This window comes from Lithobates pipiens, unplaced genomic scaffold, assembly GCF_037356315.1.
Source record: "Lithobates pipiens isolate NorthernLeopardFrog02 unplaced genomic scaffold, aLitPip1_a1.2 Scaffold_16, whole genome shotgun sequence".
Classification (NCBI taxonomy): domain Eukaryota; kingdom Metazoa; phylum Chordata; class Amphibia; order Anura; family Ranidae; genus Lithobates; species Lithobates pipiens.
In genome coordinates, this window is record NW_027507748.1 from 477,158,571 (window position 1) to 477,181,375 (window position 22,805).

At 40.4% G+C, this 22,805-nt stretch overlaps 1 protein-coding gene across 14 annotated transcripts in view; it reads left to right on the top strand.

Annotated features, from left to right (window-relative positions):
* The window catches only part of DOCK9 (dedicator of cytokinesis 9), a 446,969-nt gene that overhangs the window by 243,631 nt on the left and 180,533 nt on the right, over window positions 1-22,805 (top strand). For all 14 annotated transcript variants that reach the window (XM_077482985.1, XM_077482977.1, XM_077482982.1 and 11 more), the window contains exons 13-20: window positions 5,811-5,933; window positions 12,153-12,235; window positions 13,078-13,200; window positions 15,356-15,435; window positions 15,510-15,694; window positions 17,045-17,110; window positions 20,533-20,625; window positions 22,599-22,722. In XM_077482985.1, the coding sequence (XP_077339111.1) occupies window positions 5,811-5,933; window positions 12,153-12,235; window positions 13,078-13,200; window positions 15,356-15,435; window positions 15,510-15,694; window positions 17,045-17,110; window positions 20,533-20,625; window positions 22,599-22,722 (877 nt within the window). The remainder of the gene's footprint in view (window positions 1-5,810; window positions 5,934-12,152; window positions 12,236-13,077; window positions 13,201-15,355; window positions 15,436-15,509; window positions 15,695-17,044; window positions 17,111-20,532; window positions 20,626-22,598; window positions 22,723-22,805) is intronic.

Here is a 22,805-nt window from a genome sequence, read left to right on the forward strand (position 1 = left end):
GATCTATCTTCAGCTGACAGTGTGCTGTTTTTTGAACAATTTAAAGTGGTAATTCTAAATATATTTTCAAGACATTAATAAAGTGCGCATATAAAAGTCTATTTAAATCGCAACTGTTAGAAGATCTTTCCTTTTTGCATCTCCTTTTTCTTTTAGAATAGTTTCCAGAAACGCAAGCATCAAGCATTTGTTTTCAGACAAAGCTATTCTACAAATGTGTTTAGGGTTAAAAAAAAAAGTGTCTGTGCTGCCCTTGGAAGACTATCATTTTTATTTTTTGTTCTTCACACATTCACACATTTGATCCTATACTGTGGTTTGCTTTTCTTAAATGAAAATACAGTGATGTCAAAGTGCACACCATGGCAATTCTGTCTTTTTCAACATATTTGAAAAAGCAAACTTTAGATCTTGATTTATTTGGTGCCTTTGGATAAAGGGGATATATTTGAGAAAATGACACATAAAGGTGACATGAATTATACATTTTTATGCTCAAAATTATCAAAAATGCAGATTTTTATATTTATTTTTTTATGAAAAAAAATTATTTGCACTTCTACATTTTATGCCACTTCAGCTCCATTAAATAATAGTCTTAGTTCAGATTAGGCATCTATTAGGGTTGCACCGGTAACAAATTTTTTTTTAATTAGTTTTTTTTACCAGAGAGTATGAATACCGATACGTTCGGTCAGGTAATCGCCCGTACCGAGTACCGATACCTTTGCAGTGTGATTTGAGCTACATGGCAAAGAATCGCATATGATATGAACAGGAATGTGGTGTGTTTCTTGCCCAAATTGCATGTGCTTTCCCACACTGCCCCTGTGTGAACACAGGGTGAAGTCACCATGATGAGCCTGGGCTCACACAGGAACGGTAAGGGAAACCACATGCAATTTAGACAAGAATCGCACTGCGTTCCTGTTCAAATCACATGTGATTCTTTGGAGTACAATTTAAGCCTATTCATTTTGTATTGGCTCAAATTGCACCGAAAAAAGGTTTTAGGTATCAGAGCATTTGTACAATACCCGTGCAAATGCTCCGTATCGGCACAGATACCGGTATCTGTGCAACCCTAGTGTCAATGATTGGAAACTTCTTAGGGGAGTATAAATAACTTGCCTCATTTAAACCTCGGATATCTAGGGTCTGGTGCTCTCTTCACTATTGACATGTGTGGTATCGTTAATCCAAGCTCAATAAAGCTCTCCGAAAGATAGTTGTGAATGCTTATGGATTTAAAAGATGACAAACTATTTGAAATTAATAATTTCACTAGGATTATTGCATAATGAAAGTAATCTACAAGTGGCGTAGATATTTAAAAAATTTTTTAATTTGTCTGGGACTGGCCAGGCCAGAAAATCTATCCCAGGACCTGATAGTTTGATGCTCAAAGTGGTCTAAAAGAACCCCAAAATGTCATCATGGGATGTTAAGGGGTTCTTGCAAACATTTTTGTTTTCAAAGTGCGTGCATCTGTAAAAGATTGCATCAATTCAACCTGCATAAGAGGTATGTTAATACAAAGGCCATGCCTTCTTAAACAATGTACTAAAGATTGATCATTCAAAGAGTTGTTTAGTAAAAGGCATGTTTGCTGCAAAAATATGCAGTATTTCATGAGATGAACATAATGATGAAACATGGTGTTTCTAAAGTTATTGTTTGGGCTGATTGGCAGCCTGGGCAGCTCATAGTTATCAAGCCATTTAAATGTTCTGCATCATATAAATTATAGTTGCAGTTGAGTCTTTCATTGTGATAAGGACTCGAAGTATGCTAGCAAATTCACGAAAGGGTGGCTCAAAATGAAAGAATAGAGGGCTATGGACTGCCTTGGTCAGACCTGTTTTAAAGTGGATGTAAGCCCCCTCCTATACCCAGTGAAGTGAACAGCCTCAGATGATACACAGGGATGAAACCAATCTCCCTAAATATGTTTTACATGTATATCTGCTGTCTTCAGCTTGATATTTTCTTTAGAATTCCAATATTGTGTTAAAATTTATACTTCCTCATTCGGCTGTAGGAGTGTATTCTTGACATGCACTGTGTGACGGCTAATTGGAGAAAAGCCCCCCCCCCCCTCCCCCACCCCCACATTGGCACAGCAAGAATGTGCAGAGCTGTGCTGTGACATGACAAGCGCTCTGCTAATCTATTTATAGCATCCACCCGACACAAATTTCAGGCTGGTTTATCTCCTGTGTCAGCAAACTTCTCAGAAGTTATCATGCTGATAACAGAAGAACGGAGCAGTAGAATGACATGGGACTTTAAAGTGCTTTAAAGAGAGATAAGTAAACACAAAGTACTAACAGACACTATGTGCCTAGGTCAAATAGCTTGCATTGGGTGTATGTCCACTGAAATATATTGTAGTGGGAAATGGAAAAGGGCAGTTCATATAAGGAAACCCAACAGTGGCCTCGGGAGTAGGGCTGACCCGGGCTATAGCCCTGAGTGGGCCCCTAAAAAGCCTGGGTCTCGTAGTGTTTGTTGGTTGTTGACAAGTATTAGCCCTGAGTCCCAAAGCCTGGAGTTGGTGGGGAACTCGGGGCTATACAAGGCCAGACTGGCCTACCAGGATATCTCTGGGGCCGCTTTGCAGAGCCAATCCTGAGCGGGTGCACAAGCTTCTTCTGAGGGGGGGGTTGGCACGCAAGCTCCGCCAGATTACACAGAGCAGGGATCTTCTACTTACCTTGTGCAGCCGCAGTGTCATATGAAGTCCCGGCTCCTATGATGGACTTCACACTGGTCCAATGCCAGGACGTGTGACGTCATGATAGAAAGCCAGTCCAGCAGGCAGGCTTAGTGTGACACTGAGTCCCCTTCGGGTAAGCGAGAGATCCCCACTGTGTGTAAACCGGACTCTCTCCTCTCTCCATGCACTGGCGAGGCTGCGCTGCCAGGCTTGACATACTTTAAAATGTGTGTGGGGGGGGGGTGTGTGTGTATCAAATTTACCTTCAGGCTGAAGCCCCTGGTCTTTTTCAATCTAGCAACACACCTAAAACCCACAAACCTCTTGCAACTGAAGGAATTTTGCATGGAGAAGTGGTTACAAGTTCAGTGTCAGGGACTGGTGAGCTGGTATGCCAAATGCCATGTGCACTTGCCTTTTTACACAGTACGCCATTACATCTATAACATTTTTGTTTATTAAATAAAAAAATTTTTTAAAAGCACCTCTCTATTTTTCTTGTTAGTATATCACCTTATCTGTATGCACCGTTTAAATAAAGATCTGTTTGCTTGTTCAAGAGTGTTGAAAAAGTCAACCATTTCCCTGGGGTGTAGGCATCGCCCTGGTACAGCTGACGCTATGTGCGGCGCAGTGAGAAAGGGGTCTAAAGAGTACCTGTCACCACCTATTATTGTCACAAGGGATGTTTACATTTCTTGTGACAGTAGTAAAAGTGATCAGATTTTTTTATTTTTATTTTTTACTTTTTTTAAAGGCAAAATGTAAATAAATAAGAAAATAAGAAATAATTGTAATTTTGAAGCGCCCTCGTCAACACACAACAAAGAAAACGCATGCCTAAGTCACGTTCGCAAATGTAAACTGTGTTCAAATCACACGTGAGGTATCAACGCAATTGTCAGAGTGAGAGAAATAATTCTAGCAAAAAGACTTTCTCATTACCTCTAACCTGGTAACCGTTATTTTTTTTTAAAACTTCGCCTATGGGGATTTTTACCTTAAATTTGTCTCCATTCCATGAGTGTGACATGTTGGGTATCTATTTACTTGGCATAACATTATCTTTCACATTATACAAAGTAAATGGGCTAAATTTACTGTTATTTTTTTTTGTGTCAAAATGTGTTTTAAAGAGCGCTGCGTGAATATCATGTGATATAGAATATTGCATTGATCACCATATTCTCTAGGGTCTCTGCTAAAAAAAAAAAAAAAAGTGTGTGTATATGTATGTATGTATGTATGTATGTATGCATGTATATATATATATATATATATATATATGTGTGTATGTATGTGTGTGTATATGTATATATATATATATATATATATATATATATATATAAAACATTTTATATATAATGTTTGGGGATTCTATGTAATTTTCAAGCTAAAAATACAGATTTTAACTTGTTAGCAACAAGTGTCAGAAATAGGCTTAGGCTTGAAAGGGATAACAGTGTAAATTTGCTGTCCCCTCAAAATAACGCAACACACAACCATTAATGTCTAAACCGCTGGCAACAAAAGTGAGTATACCCCCTAAGTGAAAATGTCCAAATTGAGCCCAAAGTGTCAATATTTTGTGTGGCCACCATTATTTTCCAGCACTGCCTTAACCCTCTTGGGCATGGAGTTCACTAGAGCTTCACAGGTTGCCACTGGAGTGCTCTTCCACTCCATGACGACATCACGGAGCTAATGGATGTTGGAGACCTTGCGCTCCTCTACCTTGCATTTGAGGATTCCCCACACATGCTCAATAAGGTTTAGGTTTGGAGACATGCTTGGTCAGTCAATTACCTTTTACCCTCATCTTCTTTAGCAGGGCAGTGGTGTCTTGGAGGTGTGTTTTGGGTCGTTATCATGTTGGCATACTGCCCTGCTGCCCAGTCTTCTGAAGGGAGGCGATCGTGCTCTGCTTCAGTATGTCACAATACATGTTTGCATTCATGGTTCCCTCAAAGAACTGTACAGTATCTCCCCAGTGCCGACAGCACTCGTGCAGCCCCAGACCATGACACTCCCACCGCTATGCTTGACTGTAGGCAAGACACGCTTGTCTTTGTATTCCTCACCTGGTTGCCGCCACACGTTTGATACAAAAATCTGCGTTAACACATAAATATTAAAAACAAATTGAATAAAGCGGCAGCTCTACTGTGTGATACACACATAAATCCGTAAATAAAGGTAAAGAGAGCTCTCTTTACCTTTATAATCCATGTCCTTAGTCTGCTTGTTTTCAGCAAACTGTTTGCTGGCTTTCTTGTGCATCATCCTTAGCAGAGGCTTACTTCTGGAACGACAGCCATGCAGGCCAATTTGATGCAGTGTGCAGCGTATGGTCTGAGCACCGAGAGGCTGATCCCCCACCCCTTCAACCTCTGCAGCAATGCTGGCAGCACTCATACGTCTATTTCCCAAAGACAACCTCTGGATGAGACGCTGAGTACGTGCACTTACCTTCTTTGGTCGACCATGGCGAGGCCTGTTCTGAGTGGAACATGTCCTGTTAAACCGCTGTATGGTCTTGGCCACCGTGCTGCAGCTCAGTTTCAGGATCTTGGCATTCCTCTTATAGCCTAGGCCAACAATTCTTTTTTTTTCAGATCCTCAGAGAGTTCTTTGCAATGAGATGCCATGTTGAACTTCCAGTGACCAGTATGAGAAAGTGAGAGCGATGACACCAAATTTAACACCGCTGCTCCCCATTCACGCCTGAGACCTTGTAACACTGAGTCACATGATGCCAGGGAAAATTGCTAATTGGGCCCGATTTGGTCATTTTCACTTAGGGGTGTACTCACTTTTGCTAACAGCAGTTTAGACATTAATGACTGTGTGTTGTTGTTTTGAGGGGACAGCAAATTTACACTGTTATACAAGCTGTACACTCACTACTTTACATTGTAGCAAAGTGTCATTTCTTCAGTGTTGTCACATGAAAAGATAGAATAAAATATTTACAAAAATGTGAGGGGTGTACTCTTGTGAGATACTGTATAACTTTATGTTGGTGTGATACTAAAGTTGGTTAATGATGGTGGAATACTGTTCATAATATTTAGAATGGTTTGTTTTTTAGGGAATTTTTTCTGTCACATGTCCTCACCCTGACATCTTCCTTGTGGCCAGAATAGAAAAGGTTCTCCAAGGGAGCATTGCACATTGTGCTGAGCCCTACATGAAGAGCTCGGATTCTGCAAAGGTAATTGCTTGCATATTAAAATGTTTTTAACATATGCCTAGTGGACAAAAGCTTTGGCATTCTAGAACATTGTACAGTTACCAACAAATTTACAGGCTGATCTTCAGTAGACTGAAATTTTTTTTTATTTTGCATACTGTACGCAATTAAAATCTATATTGGTGTATTTGCCCCATAGAGATGGTAAATTTGTTTTGTGAGTCACTCGGGTAATTGTAGATTCTTAACGGTCAGTTGTCTAAAGTGTTACTAAACCCAGTACCCTGCATTCACTATATCTGGTCTCCCACAGTACACAAAACATGGAAATGCAATTATTTCAGTAAATATAAATTGGTAAATACCTTTTCTCATTAGCAGTTAGAGCAGTCTTGTAACCTCTGATTGTCCAGGCAAACGCTAGTTAAAGATTGTAGAAGGAGTTTATTGACTGTCCTATTGGACTGCAAGACCCCTGACCCTCTGTCTGGACATTGCTGATTGGCCTTGTGCTGATCAAATGCACCCTCCCAAGGAAACAAACCTCTCTAGCAATACACACTAAACCGCATGTTTAGCCTGATTCCATAGGGTCTGTTATCAGAAAATCATCAGGGACAGTGAAAGGTGAGGAGGATCAGAAAAGCCAGGATCAAACAGCCTTTTTACACAATGCAAAGGGTTAACCCCTTCAATTCCACAGTGAATCTAACAAGCATGCTTTACTGCATATACAGACTGATTTTACTGTTGTGGGTTTAGTAAGACTTTAAGGATTGATAAAGCAGGGCTTTTTTTCAGCCAGAATGTGGTAAAACAGATTTTCACCATCTCCGGCACTCACCCTGTGCTCCCTGCTCGCCACCGTCACTCACGAGCTCTCTGCGCTCTGTACATGGTGCACTCCTGACCCTGCAAGATAAAGCATTCATATAAACTATTTTAAATTGATGTGTAGAGTCAATTTGAAATGACTTGATAAGGTGCTGTGCCTATGCCAGGACCCATGTGGAGATTTTTTGCTTAGGCCTTATATGTTACCTGTCTGTGTTACCACTAGCACACATAGAAAATAATTGCAAAGCAGCCAAAAGGTGCGGAGAGCTGTGGTAAAATTCATACATTTACCATTTTACCTCAGCACACAGGAAGGCACTGCATGTCAAAGCGCAGGGTGCATGTAGTGTGTCTTCTGCTAATGGGTTATCTAACCACTATCACTGATGTATAGGAAAAGTTTGAGAAGGGTACACATTTCTGTCCTCCTGAGGTTTTTCCTTTGATATTTTTATTTTGTGTAAATTTTTCTGCCAAGTTTTATGATGGTCTCAAAGTAGATTTTTAGGTGCTGCAAGCTAGCTGTTCTCCCATTAAATAGAAAGTAGATGAGAATGTCCACTGGTTATTTTTAGTGATTTAACCACTTCAGGACCGCCGTATTGCCATTGTACGTCAGCACAATGGCACAGGCAGGCAGAATCACGTACATCTACGTGATTGCCTTCCAGCGGGTGGGGGGTCCCATCGGACCCCCTCCCGCTGGATACGGCGGTCCGATTCGGTCCAGCAGCGATCCGTGATGAGGGGATGGCCGTTCGTTTTCGGCCACCCCCTCTGGATCGCTCCTGGCCAATGAGAAGCTTCCTCCCCTGTGTATTGTTTACACAGGAAGGAGGAAGTGATGTCATTCTCCTCGGGGCGGTCTTTTTGACCGGACTACGAGGAGAAGAGTAAAAGTAAGTCTGCACGAACACTACACTGACATGTAGGTACACACAGGCACACAAACCCCCCCCGATCCCCCCCCCGATCGCCCCCCGATCCCCCCCCCGCCCCCCCTCCCCCCCCAGTCACAGTGTCACTGATTGCATTGATCATTTCTTTACTGATCAATGCATTCAGTGTCAGTTGTGACAGTAAAAACTGTCAGGACAGTTAGTGTTAGGTCCAGGGTAGCCCCCTATCACCCCCCAATAAAGATTTAACCCCCTGATTGCCCCTAGAGTTAACCCTTTCACCCCCTTTTGCCAGTGTCACTAAGCGATCATTTTTCTGATCGCTGCATGTGTCGCTAGGTAGCTAGTTATTTTTTTAGGTTCACCGCCAGGTTTTTATATCGCTAGGTACCCCGATATACTACCCAATAATGTTTTTAACCCCCTGATTGCCGCTAGTTAACCCTTTCACCCCCTTTTGCCAGTGTCACTAAGCGATCGTTTTTCTGATCGCTGCATTAGTGTCGCTACAGTCGCTAGGTAGCTAGTTATTTTTTTAGGTTCACCGCCAGGTTTTTATAGCGCTAGGTACCCCGATATACTACCCAATAATGTTTTTAACCCCCTGATTGCCGCTAGTTAACCCTTTCACCCCCTTTTGCCAGTGTCACTAAGCGATCATTTTTCTGATCGCTGCATGTGTCGCTAGGTAGCTAGTTATTTTTTTAGGTTCACCGCCAGGTTTTTATATCGCTAGGTACCCCGATATACTACCCAATAATGTTTTTAACCCCCTGATTGCCGCTAGTTAACCCTTTCACCCCCTTTTGCCAGTGTCACTAAGCGATCGTTTTTCTGATCGCTGCATTAGTGTCGCTACAGTCGCTAGGTAGCTAGTTATTTTTTTAGGTTCACCGCCAGGTTTTTATAGCGCTAGGTACCCCGATATACTACCCAATAATGGTTTTAACCCCCTGATTTCCGCTAGTTAACCCTTTCACCCCCTTTTGCCAGTGTCACTAAGCGATAATTTTTCTGAACGCTGCATCAGTGTCGCTAGTGTCGCTAGGTAGCTAGTTAACTAGGCTCCCAAAAAGTCCCCCACATGTGGTATCCCCGTACTCGGGAGAAGCAGCAGAATTTATTTTGGGGTGTAATTTGACTTCTGCCCATAGCATGTGTGAGCAATATATCATTTAGTGACAACTTTGTGCAAAAAAAAAAAAGTTTGTAATATTCCCGCAACTTTTGGCAAAATATAAAATATTCCATGGACTCAACGTGCCTCTCAGTAAATAGCTTGGGGTGTCTACTTTCCAAAATGGGGTCATTTGGGGGGGTTTTGTGCTATTTTGGCATTTTATGGCCTTCGAAACTGTGATAGGTAGTGAGGAGTTAAATCAAAAATTTGCACCCTTAGAAATCCTGAAGGTGGTGATTGGTTTTCGGGGTGCCGTGCGCGACTAGACTCCCAAAAAGTCCCACACATGTGGTATCCCCGTACTCGGGAGAAGCAGCAGAATGTATTTTGGGGTGTCATTTCACATATAACCATGGCATGTGTGAGCAATATATCATTTAGTGACAACTTTTTGTAAAAAAAATTTTTTTTTTTTTTTTTTGTCATTATTCAATCCCTTAGGACAAAAAAAATAAATATTCAATGGGCTCAACATACCCATCAGCAATTTCCTTGGGGTGTCTACTTTCCAAAATGGGGTCATTTGGGGGGGATTTGTACTGCCCTGCCATTTTAGCACCTCAAGAAATGAGATCGGCAGTCATAAATTAAAAGCTGTGTAAATTCCAGAAAATGTACTCTAGTTTGTAGACGCTATAACTTTTGCGCAAACCAAAAAATATACGCTTATTGACATTTTTTTTACTAAAGACATGTGGCTGAATAAATTTTGCCCTCAATGTATGACTAAAATTTAGTTTATTCGATTTTTCTTATAACAAAAAGAAGAAAATATCTTTTTTTTTCAAAATTTTCGCTCTTTTTTCATTTATATCGCAAAAAAAAAAAATCGCAGAGGCAATCAAATACCATCAAAAGAAAGCTCTATTTGTGGGAAGAAAAGGACGCAAATTTCGTTTGGGTGCAATATTGCATGACCGCGCAATTACCAGTTAAAGCAGCGCAGTGCGAAATTGCAAAAAGACCTCTGGTCCTTAAGGTGTTTATTGGTCCGGAACTGAAGTGGTTAAAAAGGTGTTCTTTAATAAATTTGTAGAAATGCATATTTGGCTAGGATCAAAATACTACTATGTTGTGTTTTTATTTTTAGCTTTGCATAGTTTTTTTTTTGCTCATAAGCTGTGGTACTTTTAAGCTTTATTGCAAATCTGCGTTTACATGCGCCGATGGAGTGTTTGAAAAATTTGACACTGGTCACTGGTGTCTCCTAATTCCTAACTAAACTTTAACAACTTAATTCTTCTCAAATCTAAGTAATCTATCTGTGCAAGGATGTTATTTCTATATGCTTCGGTTTAGAGTGCAGATTTTTTTTCTCTCCAAGGAGACTGCTTGAAGGACAAATTCTGCTTGGTGAAACCAGTCTGTCTATTTTTCTCTACATGTTTTGTTGATGATTTATTTATAGTGATTAAGAATTTATAAGAAATGCTCTGCTGTATCTTTACATATTATAATGCCTGTAGTCTGTTGACTGCTAATAGTTTATTTCTAACCACCTTCAATTGGTCTCTAGGATAAGTTTGAGTAGAGCACATGATCTATTAAAACACCATAAAACCGCTAACCTGGGCTAAACTATCAATCAGGGATTATTGGAGCTGGGAAATGAGAAAGTACCTCTTTAATTTCAGACTTACAGATCCCAAGGAAAAGCTGAGGAAGTTGTCACTTTAACCCACATTTTAAAAGTCAATATGAAATACTTTTTCCATCCGATGAATGTCATCTGATTGTATGTGCATTGGCCAAGTACTCCATAGACAGCCATATTGTCATCTGATTCAGTTGATCTGTCAAAAACCTAAAGTTGTTCCTTTAAATTACAGCAGGAAAGCTGATTCACTGTGCAAAGAAGTGGCATAGTTGGTGGCTCCACTTGTTTTAGCACTGCTTTACCAATGTCTAAGCATCGCTTTTTGGTCGATAGCAGGGCGCTTTTAACCCCCACTAGCGGCCAAAGACCCCTGTGTTGTGGAGCTTCCGAAACACTGGCAATTCATTGCAATGGGCAGGGCTGTTTTGAGAGCTATATACAGGGCTCCCAAACTGCCCCAAAGATGCTGCTTGCAGGGCTTTTAAAAAAAAAAAAATGGGCAGTGCCTGCAAAGTGCCTCAGCAGCCGCGCTTTGCTAGCACTTTTAACCCTTTATTCGCCTGCTAGCGTGGGTTAAAAGCACCCTGTTAACAGGGCCGAAAAGCGCCTCAAAACTACGGTAAAGCACCACTAAGAATAGCGGTGCTTTACTGTTAATGCGGCCACGCTGTCTTAGGGCTTTAAAAAGCCTGATTACTGCTTCAGTGTGAAAGAGGTCTAGCTGTCACAAGTGATTTGTTTATATATTGCATAGTTTTTACAGTATTTGTATTGTTGAAAAAATGTATATATCTGGAAAATACAGTGCACTTTACGTATTTGCAGATATACATTTTTTTTCAACAATACAAATACTGTGCTGCGTGTGTATGTATATGAGTGTATACTGTGTGTGTGTATATGTATGTGTGTGTAATAAATATATATTATACATTCATACAGCAGGTAATATAAGTCATTATTTTACACGTCACCATTTTTCTACCTAAATATATTTTTAACCACTTCAATCCCCGATGGCGCGGGAGAGCCCGAAGAAGCACCGGATGGTGATGAGAGGGGGGGTTGTCTGCCTGTAAGAACGATCAAGCGGTGGAACTGCCGCTATGATCATTCTTATGGTGCACAGAATCGCCGGCTGAATACAAAGATATCTGAATGATGCCTGTGCCTGCTAGCATCATTCAGATATTCCCACTGAAAGGTCAGGACGTCATATGACACCCGTGGGCGGGAAGTGGTTAAAGGTGCCATTTACATATACGGTAATTGTCACCACATGTCGTAACAACCCATGCAATCCATACATATAAAGAAATCAAAACAAATACGTTTAGAAATTAATGTGGTCCGAATGCACATGCACCATAGTTAATCTTCACTATTTTGAAACCGCAGTTATGTAATTATTAAATGCTCTGTTCAGAGGGAGTATATTTTATTTGCCTGCCAAACCCTGTTTCATTAGTGCTTGGCTTCTGTATTCTACAACCTTGCCGTTTCAGCCTCCATATCATCTGTGGATAGTTTTGCTACGTTTTCCTTACAGTATTAAGTCAGTTTTTGCAGTGTCTTCTCTTTAAATTCAATAAGATTTGGTTCCCAGGGAACGGTGTTCTTTCATCTCAGCAGGCAGTATGTCTCTAGAAGATCAAGTTGCTTGACCACCATCGGTTCCTCTTTTCAGATTTTCTTTTTTCTGTTTTTGTGCTTTGTTCTTTTCCCAGGTGGCTCAGAAGGTTTTAAAGAATGCCAAACAAGCATGCAGCAGACTTGGACAGTACAGGATGCCATTTGGCTGGGCAGCAAGGTAAGGCTAGCCAAACGTGTTTAGATTTTACTTTCCCAGCCCTGCGTGCTGAATAAGAGAAATTGGTTGATTCCACCATCCAAGCTACACCGTGAGGATAGAGTAATTTACAATGCCGGCTATTATTTTCAGCCAACTGCAGCATCCATGGACTACCTGAACAGTGACAGCATCCAATTAGATGCAGTCATTGTTGGATGCACAATTTCTCACTTTCCTCCCTCTATTTTAAAATCAACGTTGTCAAGCTGGGTGGTGGTGGTGAATTGGAAATATGTGCAGCCAGTTTAAGTAGTGTGCATTATCGCATCTCCATTGAGTTTAAAGTGGCTTTACCACTACAAAAATCTGCTGACAAATTATAAGGAGTAGCAGACACCTAGAAGTCTACGTACATTTTGTAGATTTCAATCCATCTGAATTTTGGGCTGGTCTGACAGACAAAGCTCAAACACGTCTGGGGGGGTCAGGGACCCCCCCCCCCTCCCCATTTTCCTAACTGCTCATCACATTGACTGCTTCATTGCCCAATTGAAATGTGCAGGAGACAGAAAGGGATACACTGCTTCAGCTTTTTTTTTTTTTTTTTTTTTGATAAACCAATATTATTTTTCCTTATCATGTATGTGTGTGTGTGTGTGTATGTGTATATATATATATCTCAAGAGAGATAAATGAATCGATATATCTATATATAACGATGAGGCTTGCTTGTAATAGTATAGTGGAATGAAGGGAACAGTGTTAAGTTCACATACGTTAGTTTTCGATCTAAAATGCAAGGGAAACCATTTGATTATTTTTGAAAACTGGAATGTTAAAATATGTTTTTGTTTTTGCAGACCTTTGTTCAAAGATACTTTGGGAACACTGGACAAGACTGCAAGATTTTCTGCTATTTTCCGGCAGGATAGTAACAAACTGTCAAATGAAGATATGTTGAAATTGCTTATTGACTTTAGAAAGTGAGTATGCTGACCTTTTTATATATAATTATGTTGTTTTTGGCCCCTTTCACACGATAAGCTTGCTCGTATACACCCCTTCATTTTTTCAGGTAGATCCGAGCGGGCCACTCATTGACTCTTATGGGCAGGCGGATGTCGGCGCAGATGTGTTCGCTGACACCCGTCTGACTTCCGATCCACTAAAAACAGACGTATGGCGATACATTCAGCCATCCTTCTGGCGGATTGGATGTAATCTGATGAAAACGGACAGACTGTCCATTTTCGTCCGATCTTCCCATAGAAATCAGTGAGGCTCTGACAGATTCCTCCCTGCTCAATGAGCAGAGACCGACCTGTCATCCACCGGCTCAGCAGAGATCGGAGCTAGCGGCTCCACTGAGAGTATCCGCCCCATGTGAAAGGGGCCTAAGTGATAATATGGAGGCTACAATAGCTGACTCTTTCATTCTTTTTTTTTTTTTTTTTTTTTTGGTTGTCCTGTTGACGCAATTTTGTGTGTGTGTGTTTTTTTGTTTTGTTTTTTATTACTTTGAGTCACACACAGGCCTGGAATTAAGGTTTTAATTTGGCATAGAACATTTAACGGTGGCCATACACTGTGTGAATTTTGGCCAGTACTTGAGGAACCAAAGATCAGTTAGGGGGTGGTCATTTCATCACCTTCCTGCCTGACATCCTTCAATTCAAAAATGAAAGAAGCCGGGTGGAACATTTTCGGCTGAACTGTGGTTGCATCCATTTAGATGTAGCCGCTGTTCTGTTATTTTGCAGGCTGAACAAAAACAAATCTATAGGTGTTTGGCCAGCTGAAGGCAGATTTTCACCCAAAAGGTTAGGGAGGGGAAGGGCGCTACAGGTTTTGACGGTTAACTGCTCCCACTTTCAGTCAGATCATTGCGGCAGATCCAGAAGGCTTTAGGGGGTTGTTCATGGAGTCAAAGCAAGCTACTCACAGTTAACTTGCCAGAGCAGGGGACCCAAAGACCAGTGAAGAACTGGCTTGTGTGAGAATGGTGCTGGATCCTTGTATAGGTAAGTGTTTCTTTTTAATAAGTCAGCTACAGCATATGTAGCTGCTTTTATTTTTTTGTTTTTAGGGTGAAAAACTGCTTTAAGAGTCTGTGTCGAAGAACTTGTGTTCACTTTAAAAATGCTTCTTTTCCCTTACAAGCCTATGAGCCTGCAAAGGAAGGTCAAATGCAGGCCAAAATGTATCAGAAATAAATTCTGAATGATCTCGGAAGCATTTCAAATGGATGGCAAAAGTACCCTGTGTGTGCATTCTGAAGTTTGTCTTCACAGGCCCCTAAAAATACTATAAAGCTTGGGTACATGGGCATTGCTGTCAGAATCTGACTTTTGCATTCAAACAGTTGTTCTCAGGCACATATGTAAATAACATCAAAAGGCTATGTTTGGTTTACTTTACCTTTAGGCCTCATGCACACTGGATATTTTTACAGCAGCAGCTTTTGGCTTCAGACGTTTTTTTGCTATAGTCAATAAACTCCCCATCATGTTATCCTATGTGTCCATGCACACATAGGCTATTATCAGCAGTTTTTGGCTGTGGCGTTTTTTGGCTTTAAAAAACAAAACTAGCATGTTCTGAGAGGAGTTTTTAACATCAAACGCTCAAAAACACAACTCACCAGTTTTTGATCCAATGAAAAAAAAAACGTTAAAAATGCTAATGCGAGAAACGTTTAAAAACATTAAAACAGATATTGCAAAAACTTTGAAAAACTCACTGCAATGTTACTGATGTTTTTAGAACGTTGTTCTAACATCCAGTGTGCATAAGGCCTTAATTGAAATTCGTCTCAAAGGGACCTTCTGTACCAGAGAAATGTAATGCGCAAAGTAGCTCAAATGCAGTCTCAGAAATGTCATCCGCTCTAATATTGAGGTAAATTGAAATCAGCATTTGAGGTTTGTCTGAAAGTAGCATCAACTGCAAGAAAACAATAAGCAGGTGAAAGCCTCACTAGCTCTACCTTTAGGTTGGCCCTTAAGAATATAGTATCATCATATGTTTTGGGTGTCTGTATGTTTTTTACTTTTCTCTACCATTACGTTCCCTGTGAGAATGTCACCATGAAATTTTGCTATTATGTATGTAACACAAAATTCTGTTTCTCTTTTTCAGACCTGAAAAGATGGCCAAGCTTCCAGTTATTTTAGGAAATTTAGACATTCACATTGACAATGTGTCTCCTGATTTTCCAAGTAGGTGCACTTTGTTAAGAAAAAATAACTCTATTCGTGAAATCCATATGGTATAATATTTGTTATTTCTGCAGATTATGTGAATTCCTCTTACATTCCTATGAAACAATTTGAGAGCAGTGCAGATACTGTAACATTTGAAGTAGAAGAGTTTGTTCCTTGCATTCCCAAGCACACACAACCGTTCACCATCTACAACAACCACCTCTATGTTTACCCAAAGCACTTGAAATATGATGGCCAGAAGGCTTTTGCAAAGGTAAGGGAAATCCTGTTAGATTTTCAAATTACTGGCTGTATTTGCTTTTTTGATTTTTCCCTTAAAAGAAAATGAATTTTCCACATACCCACAGTCTTAAATGAGACTATAGCTGGATTTCTCATATGGACATATTACATTTCTCCAAAGAGGGTACTGCTTATTATGCAGGGTTTATTTGTGTAGATCTTGTTTTTAGAAGTGCTTTTTTTCCTTATGTATGCATGCATGTGGCTGTTTATGGTATGGACTGTTCAAGTATTAAATCCATGGTTGGGCATTGTGCAGCACCTTAACTTTTGAATTGATGGATGTACCCTTCTATGGATTCTGCTATTGAATTCATCCCAGTTGGAATATGCCACCTTCTTGGTCTGCTACTGTAGTTGTGCAGTTAGAACTAGAATTCATCACACCAGGTATTGCCTTTTAGTCATGGGTAGTCTTGGATATAAGTTTTTTTTCTGTGGGTTCTTCTGCTTTCTTCCCCTTATGGACAACATTTTCCTCTCATATGAGTTGTTGTAAGCCAAGGTTTTATTTGGATTATATTTGTATTATGGACTAGCACTTTTCTATTAGAATTTAAGCTTTCTGTTGTCTTCTGTTAATTCAAGGAGGGCTGCCTCCCATACAATTGTCATTTTTATAATTTGCTAGTATTTGTTCTTTGTATACTAGCTTAGAAGTGCATTGCAAATCTGCCTACTCTAACCAACGGTTACTACTTTTTTGCTTGGTTCTCCACAAAACTCACACTTGGTAATCTGTTAACATGTTAAAGGGGTGGTAAACTGCTATTTTTTTTTTTAATGTGCAAGGCACGTCATAATGTGCTAGTATGCATCGCATACTAGCACATTATGTGAAACTAGCCTTAGAATGAAACCCTCGCCGCTGATGGCGTTTCCATTTTCACCCTGTCTTCCTGGGTTCGCTGATTTCGGCTGTGTGAGTGGCCGGAGCTGCAATCATGTAACTCTCCGCATGAGTTTACGGACTCTGAAAGAATGGCACAGCTATGGCGTTGCTTCAGAGTGCATGTGTCGGTGATGTCACCGGCTGCATCTAAAGTAAATAACTCCTAACCGGTGCACGTTTAGGTGATATTTACAGTAGCTATAGGTAAGCTTTATTATGGGTTTACTTGTAGGTACAAATCATGCATGAGAGTTTCTTCCCACTTTAAGCAAATGTAAAATTTTAGTTGGGCTAATTTGAACATTTTAAGGCTTTCTAGTATCAATTTACCTGCGTCATGTCATCTTGTATGTAAAATCACTTGATGCTGCTGTTGCTTCATAAATATATTTCTGTGCATGCTTCTTTTTTTCTTTTCTTTTTTTTTAGGCCAGAAACATAGCCATATCAATTGAATTCAGAGATTTAGATGATGAAGAGGCACAGCCGTTAATGGTGTGTTTTTAATTTCTTTTTTGCGTTTATGCTTAATGTTGAATTGTTTTTATAATGCAAATTAGAAGATAAGCAATACTACGTAATCAAAACTGTTTGCGTACTAATGTTCTACTTTCTTGGTTTAGCCGCTTTTGGGAGACTTCCATTCAAAAATATTAAACTTTAATCCAGTGCGGTGAGGTTTCTCAGTAATTTTCTTCACAATGCTTTAATTTTTAGTCTGCCAAGGGGAAAAATGTCTGCAGTTCTAAAGTACAGCCACCTTGTGCAGCAGTCTCCCAGATTCTACAGTTATGGCCATATTTCCTGACAGATTCTTTATAAAATAATCATCAAAAAAAATAGTTTATCGAAGAAAAGCTGTAAATTTAAACATTAGAGTCAGGTACTAAAGTGCATGCATGGAGCTGACGAATGGACAAGACTGGCTAAAGACAGAAGGCTCCAGAATCAAAAGATCATCTGGAGAAGATGGCATCAACAGAGTAATAAGGGGGAGTGCAGAGCCTAACACCTGCTGCTATACACCCAAATGCCTTCACAATTCCACTGAAGCTGGTTTTGCACCTGTAGAATTTCGTTTGGACAAGAAAGTATAAAAATTGTGTTTCAAAGTTCCTTTCATGGACTAGCCTAATTTTGAATGACTCTTTGAATACAATGTTGGTTTCTCACTTTTCAAAGAACAAATGTTCTATTCCAGATACGGCAAGTGCATGCTCATAAGACTAGTTACAATTTTTTCACAGCTGTGAGTAAATTCAGCAATTACCGTATATACTCGAGTATAAGCCGAGATTTTCAGCCTCTTTTTTGAGGCTGAAAGTGCCCCCTCGGCTTATACTCGAGTCACCGCTGTCTGACTGCTCGATCAGCGTATCGAGCAGACAGACGGCGGACATTAAAATTCAAAAGCCGCGCCTCCTTCTCCGCCTCCGCCTGTGATAGGCGGAACACTGAATTTCCCAGCAGTCAGTGTTCCGCCTATCACGGACATCCGTTCATTCTCATACTACGGACGAGTATGAGAGGATGTCCGTGATAGGCGGAACACAGGCTGCTGGGAAATTGAGTGTTCCGCCTATCACAGGCGGAGGACGGAGGCGCAGCTTTTGAATCGTAGAATGGCCGCCGAGAAGAGCGGCGATCCATCGGCACGACACGGGACGGAGGAGGCACGGGACAGAGGAGGCACGGGACAGAGGAGGCACGGGACACCGGAAGGCACGGGACACCGGAAGGCACGGGACACCGGAAGGCACGGGACACCGGAAGGCTCGGGACGACGGCGGCTCGGGACGACGGCGGCTCGGGACGACGGCGGCTCGGGACACAGGTAGGCTGGACACACACACACACACACACACACACACACACACACACACACACACACACACACACACACACACACACACACACACACACACACACACACACACACACACACACACACGGATGGATGGATACACACACACACACACACACACACACACACACACACACACACAGGGATGGATGGATGAATACACACACACACACACACACACACACACACACACACACAGGGATGGATGGATGGATGAATACACACACAGGGATGGATGGATGGATGAATACACACACACACACACACACACACACACACAGGGATGGATGGATACACACACAGGGATGGATGGACGGACACACAGGGATGGACAGCCATGTCTCACCCTCGGCTTATACACGAGTCAATACGTTTTCCAGTTTTTTGGGGGTAAATTGGGGGCCTCGGCTTATATTCGGGTCAGCCTATACTCGAGTATATACGGTAGTCATTTATTTCCATTAGATTAAAAAAAAATCATCCTTGTCCTTCAATTGTTTTGCTCACCATTTGTCAAAACGACTCTTTTGAGTCTTAATCGAACAAACTTTCTGAAAATTTTTATTTCAACTAAATTCTACAGTTGTAAGCCTGGCCTAAATTATATGAAAATAATCCTCTAATCATTACATTGTGATAATTTTTTATGTGGCAATTACAGTATTAAAAAAAAAGAAGCAATCATTCTTAAAGCTGAACTCCAGGCAAACATCTACAATAACCGTTGTACCTGCCAAAGAGTTTGCCAAAGAGTTTCATGTGCGTCTGAGACGCACATGAAAAACGAGGGAGATAGACATTCTAAAGGGCTCATCCCTTTGCTCTCTCCCACTATTAGCATGCTAAGTGTCAGTATATGTGTAGACAGTAAACTGGCATCAAATACTGCCTCTAGCTTTCTCAGTACTGTTATACAGGGATTAGAGAGGCTAATAACAAGTCACATTCAGGTACTTAACTCTAGTTGCATTTAAAAATGCATTTATGTATTTTTAATAATGGTAGTATGTAGTGTGTTCTTATTCTTCTTCTTCTTCTTCTTATTTTTAGATTTCTTTACACCAGGGCCATAACTGGGCCCCTTATGGCTGTGGTCCCAATTGAGTTTTACCTCTGCTTAACCTACCTCAACAATAATAGGGCTAAAAAAATTGCTATTTTAAGTTAAAGCCCAATTTAACCCTTGGGTTATTTTTCCTGTTATGCAGCGAGACTTTATAACTAAGCATATGTTATATCTTTTTTCAATACTATTTTTATTAATGGTCTTTTGAAAAGCTTCCTATGTTAGCAGTACACTAGTGAGTTGGACAGCCTGACACTCTCCCTGCACAATACTCCAATCAACAACTCCTATGAGCGGTGTTGCTAATTGAAACACTGTAGAGTGAGAGTGTGAGACTGCTGCTCTCTGTGTGAAAGCACCGACCTGTCTCTCCAGTTTTCTGCAGAAACAGACAGCTTTAGTAGTTCAATACATATATATATTAAGTTAAAAAAATATATAAATTTAAATGCATTCTTACATTTATACGTAACATTTGTCGGCTTTAAAGTGATTGTAAAGCTATATTTTTTTCTTAGTTAAAATAATAAATATGGTATAGTTAGCTGCTCTGTTCAATTGCATTGCACAGAGTGGCCCCGAACCTCCTTTTTTGGGGTCCCCTGCTGGCGCTGTCTGTACCTCTTCTTTTATGTCTGTCTCCACTATAAAGTGCTTGAGATGGAGGCAGATGTGTGGGCTTGTTCTGTGTCCATTGACCCACATAGCGCATCTAGGCCCCCACCCCCCTGCTGCTATCTGAGCCAGAGACCGACCAACACTGCTGTTCTTGGGCACAACACTGGATCGAGATTGGGCTCAGGTAAGTATTAAGGGGGGCGGGGGGAGGAAGCTAATCATCAAAGTTTGATGCAATAAATAAAAAATAAAAAAAATAATGCGTTTTAGAACCACTTTAAAAATGAGGGAAGAAAACATATCTTTGAAAAACATAGTACAGTAAACCTGAATTACATGCCTAAATACTCTCCCCCTCCCCTTTCACAGTGTATATATAGCAGGCCTGGTTGTCCCGTGTTTGTGAAAAATGCATTGGCCTGTGTTTTACACCATCAGCAGAATCCTGAGTTCTATGATGAGGTAGGTTATTTTATACTGTGCTTGGCATGCTGGGTGAAGACACCATTTGAATTTGACATTGCAGGTTTAGATTACCTTAAAAAACTATATGCCTAATGCATTTATTGGTTTAGAAAAGGAATTGGCCTGATATTAAGTCATGCTCTGTATTATAACTTAAAGCAGTAATAAACACAAATATATTGCACCTTACCAATTTTTAGATGTGGTGTCTGCATTTTATTTTTTTAGGCTTTTTTTCCTTTTATTTTTACCTGGTAATTGGACCAGTAATTCTTTTGTTTTTCAAAAGAACAAGCTGTCCTGAGGTGCCTCTGTGCTCCTTCATCCAGAGTGGAGGCACTCTACTACAGAGAAGAGTTGTTACTAACCTGACCACCAGGTGAAAACTGAGGGGGTAAAAAGCCTAAGAAAATAAAAATAATGCAGCTACCACATAATAGGTATCGGTAATTGGGATTGGCGAGTACTTGAGAGAAAGTAATGGTACTTTGACTTGGTCATAAAAAGCTGGTATCTGCATCCCTAGTCATTTTTAATAACATTCAATTATAATATGACTTTTGTAGTAACTGTATACGCTATATTATTATGATTTATTTTTTTCCCAAAGAAAGTGGAGTTATTCTTTAAGATTGGATTGGTTTTTAATTATGCATCTTTTGAATAATGTCAGACTAAGGTCTGGCCATACATAATAATTTTTTTTTCTGAATGGAAAAAGAAAACCGATCCACACCATCATTGTAGATGGAGGAACCCCCCTCCCCCTACCAGGACATTGTGTTTTGACAGCAGCAGTGATCAGAATACAATAATCAGTAGCTGCAGCTGCTGATCATCAAACAAATTTCCAGCATATCCCTTCGCCCTGGTTCACACTGGAGCATTTTGACATACGATTTGACATGTCAAATCGACACCAATTGCCGTCAATAGCACCTGTCCTAATCGTTGTGACGGCAAATCTGCGGAGTTGCACTGATTTCAAAAAGTAGTTTCTGTACTGCTTTTTTTCAATTTTGGGCTGCGATTTACATCTGTGTATAAACCAACACATATGGCTCTGAAATCGCTTCTGAAATCGGGACTACCATGCGGAAGTGAAATTGTGCGAGTTCAGCTGAACTTTTACAGCTTGATTCCCACAGCTCAGTCTGAACCTTCAACAGAAATCTATTTAAATAATTGACGTTTGTCATGTGGTGGAGGCCACCCGCTGATAAAAATTCAGCTGGTGTCTGTTGGACCGGTACAGTCTCAAATCAGCCTGGGTTCCCACTGTGTGTGTTTGACACCACGCGTGAGTCGCACAGAATTCCTGTGCACATCACATGCGATATTTGAGCAATACATTTTGTATGGTTCATATCACATCTGCAGCAAAATAATGCGGAAGCCCTTTTTTTCCACTCCTATGCGATTCTGGCAATCGCACTGCATTTTGTGATCTGTTTCGGAGTGTTGGTAATGTAACATTGAGACCCACCGCAGATCACATGGATGCCGTGAAATTGCTAAGCAGTGCAGGAAACGCAGTCAATCTTGTGCGTTTCCCGCATTGCATAAGTGTGAACCAGGGCTTCGTTTATGGCCAATTTAAGTAATATGACTTTTATTCTTTCACACAGTTGTCTTGATTTCCTGACTACATATAGAAAATCATTTACTACTAATAAATGAATGTTTGTAATGGAAGGGTTTTGTAAATGGGCTCATACTTATACATTTTCCTAGAATCCTATGAGTTATGATACTAATGCTGCGCAGAAATAACAATGTTTAAGTTTATACCATGCTCTTGTAGGTTCTCTGTGAAAGCCAGATATATGATAATTGTACCTTTTTCTCTTGAAGGCTTAAGACTATAAAGAGAGGTGTTGTTTTGTCACGTTTATAAAAAGTTCTCTTTATTTAACCTGGCTGGCTTTAAGCAGAAAAGGTTTTTATTGTTTTTTTTTATCTTTCTGCAGATTAAAATAGAGCTGCCCACACAACTTCATGAAAAACACCATTTGTTGTTCACATTCTACCATGTCAGCTGTGACACTTCTAGCAAGGGAGGCACAAAGAAGAAGGATGTTATTGAAAGCCAAGGTTTGTGCTTAATTTTAAAAATTGTTGGGCCCCTTTCACACTGTGCCATCGGCAGTAAAGCGTCGATATTTTTAGCGCCGCTT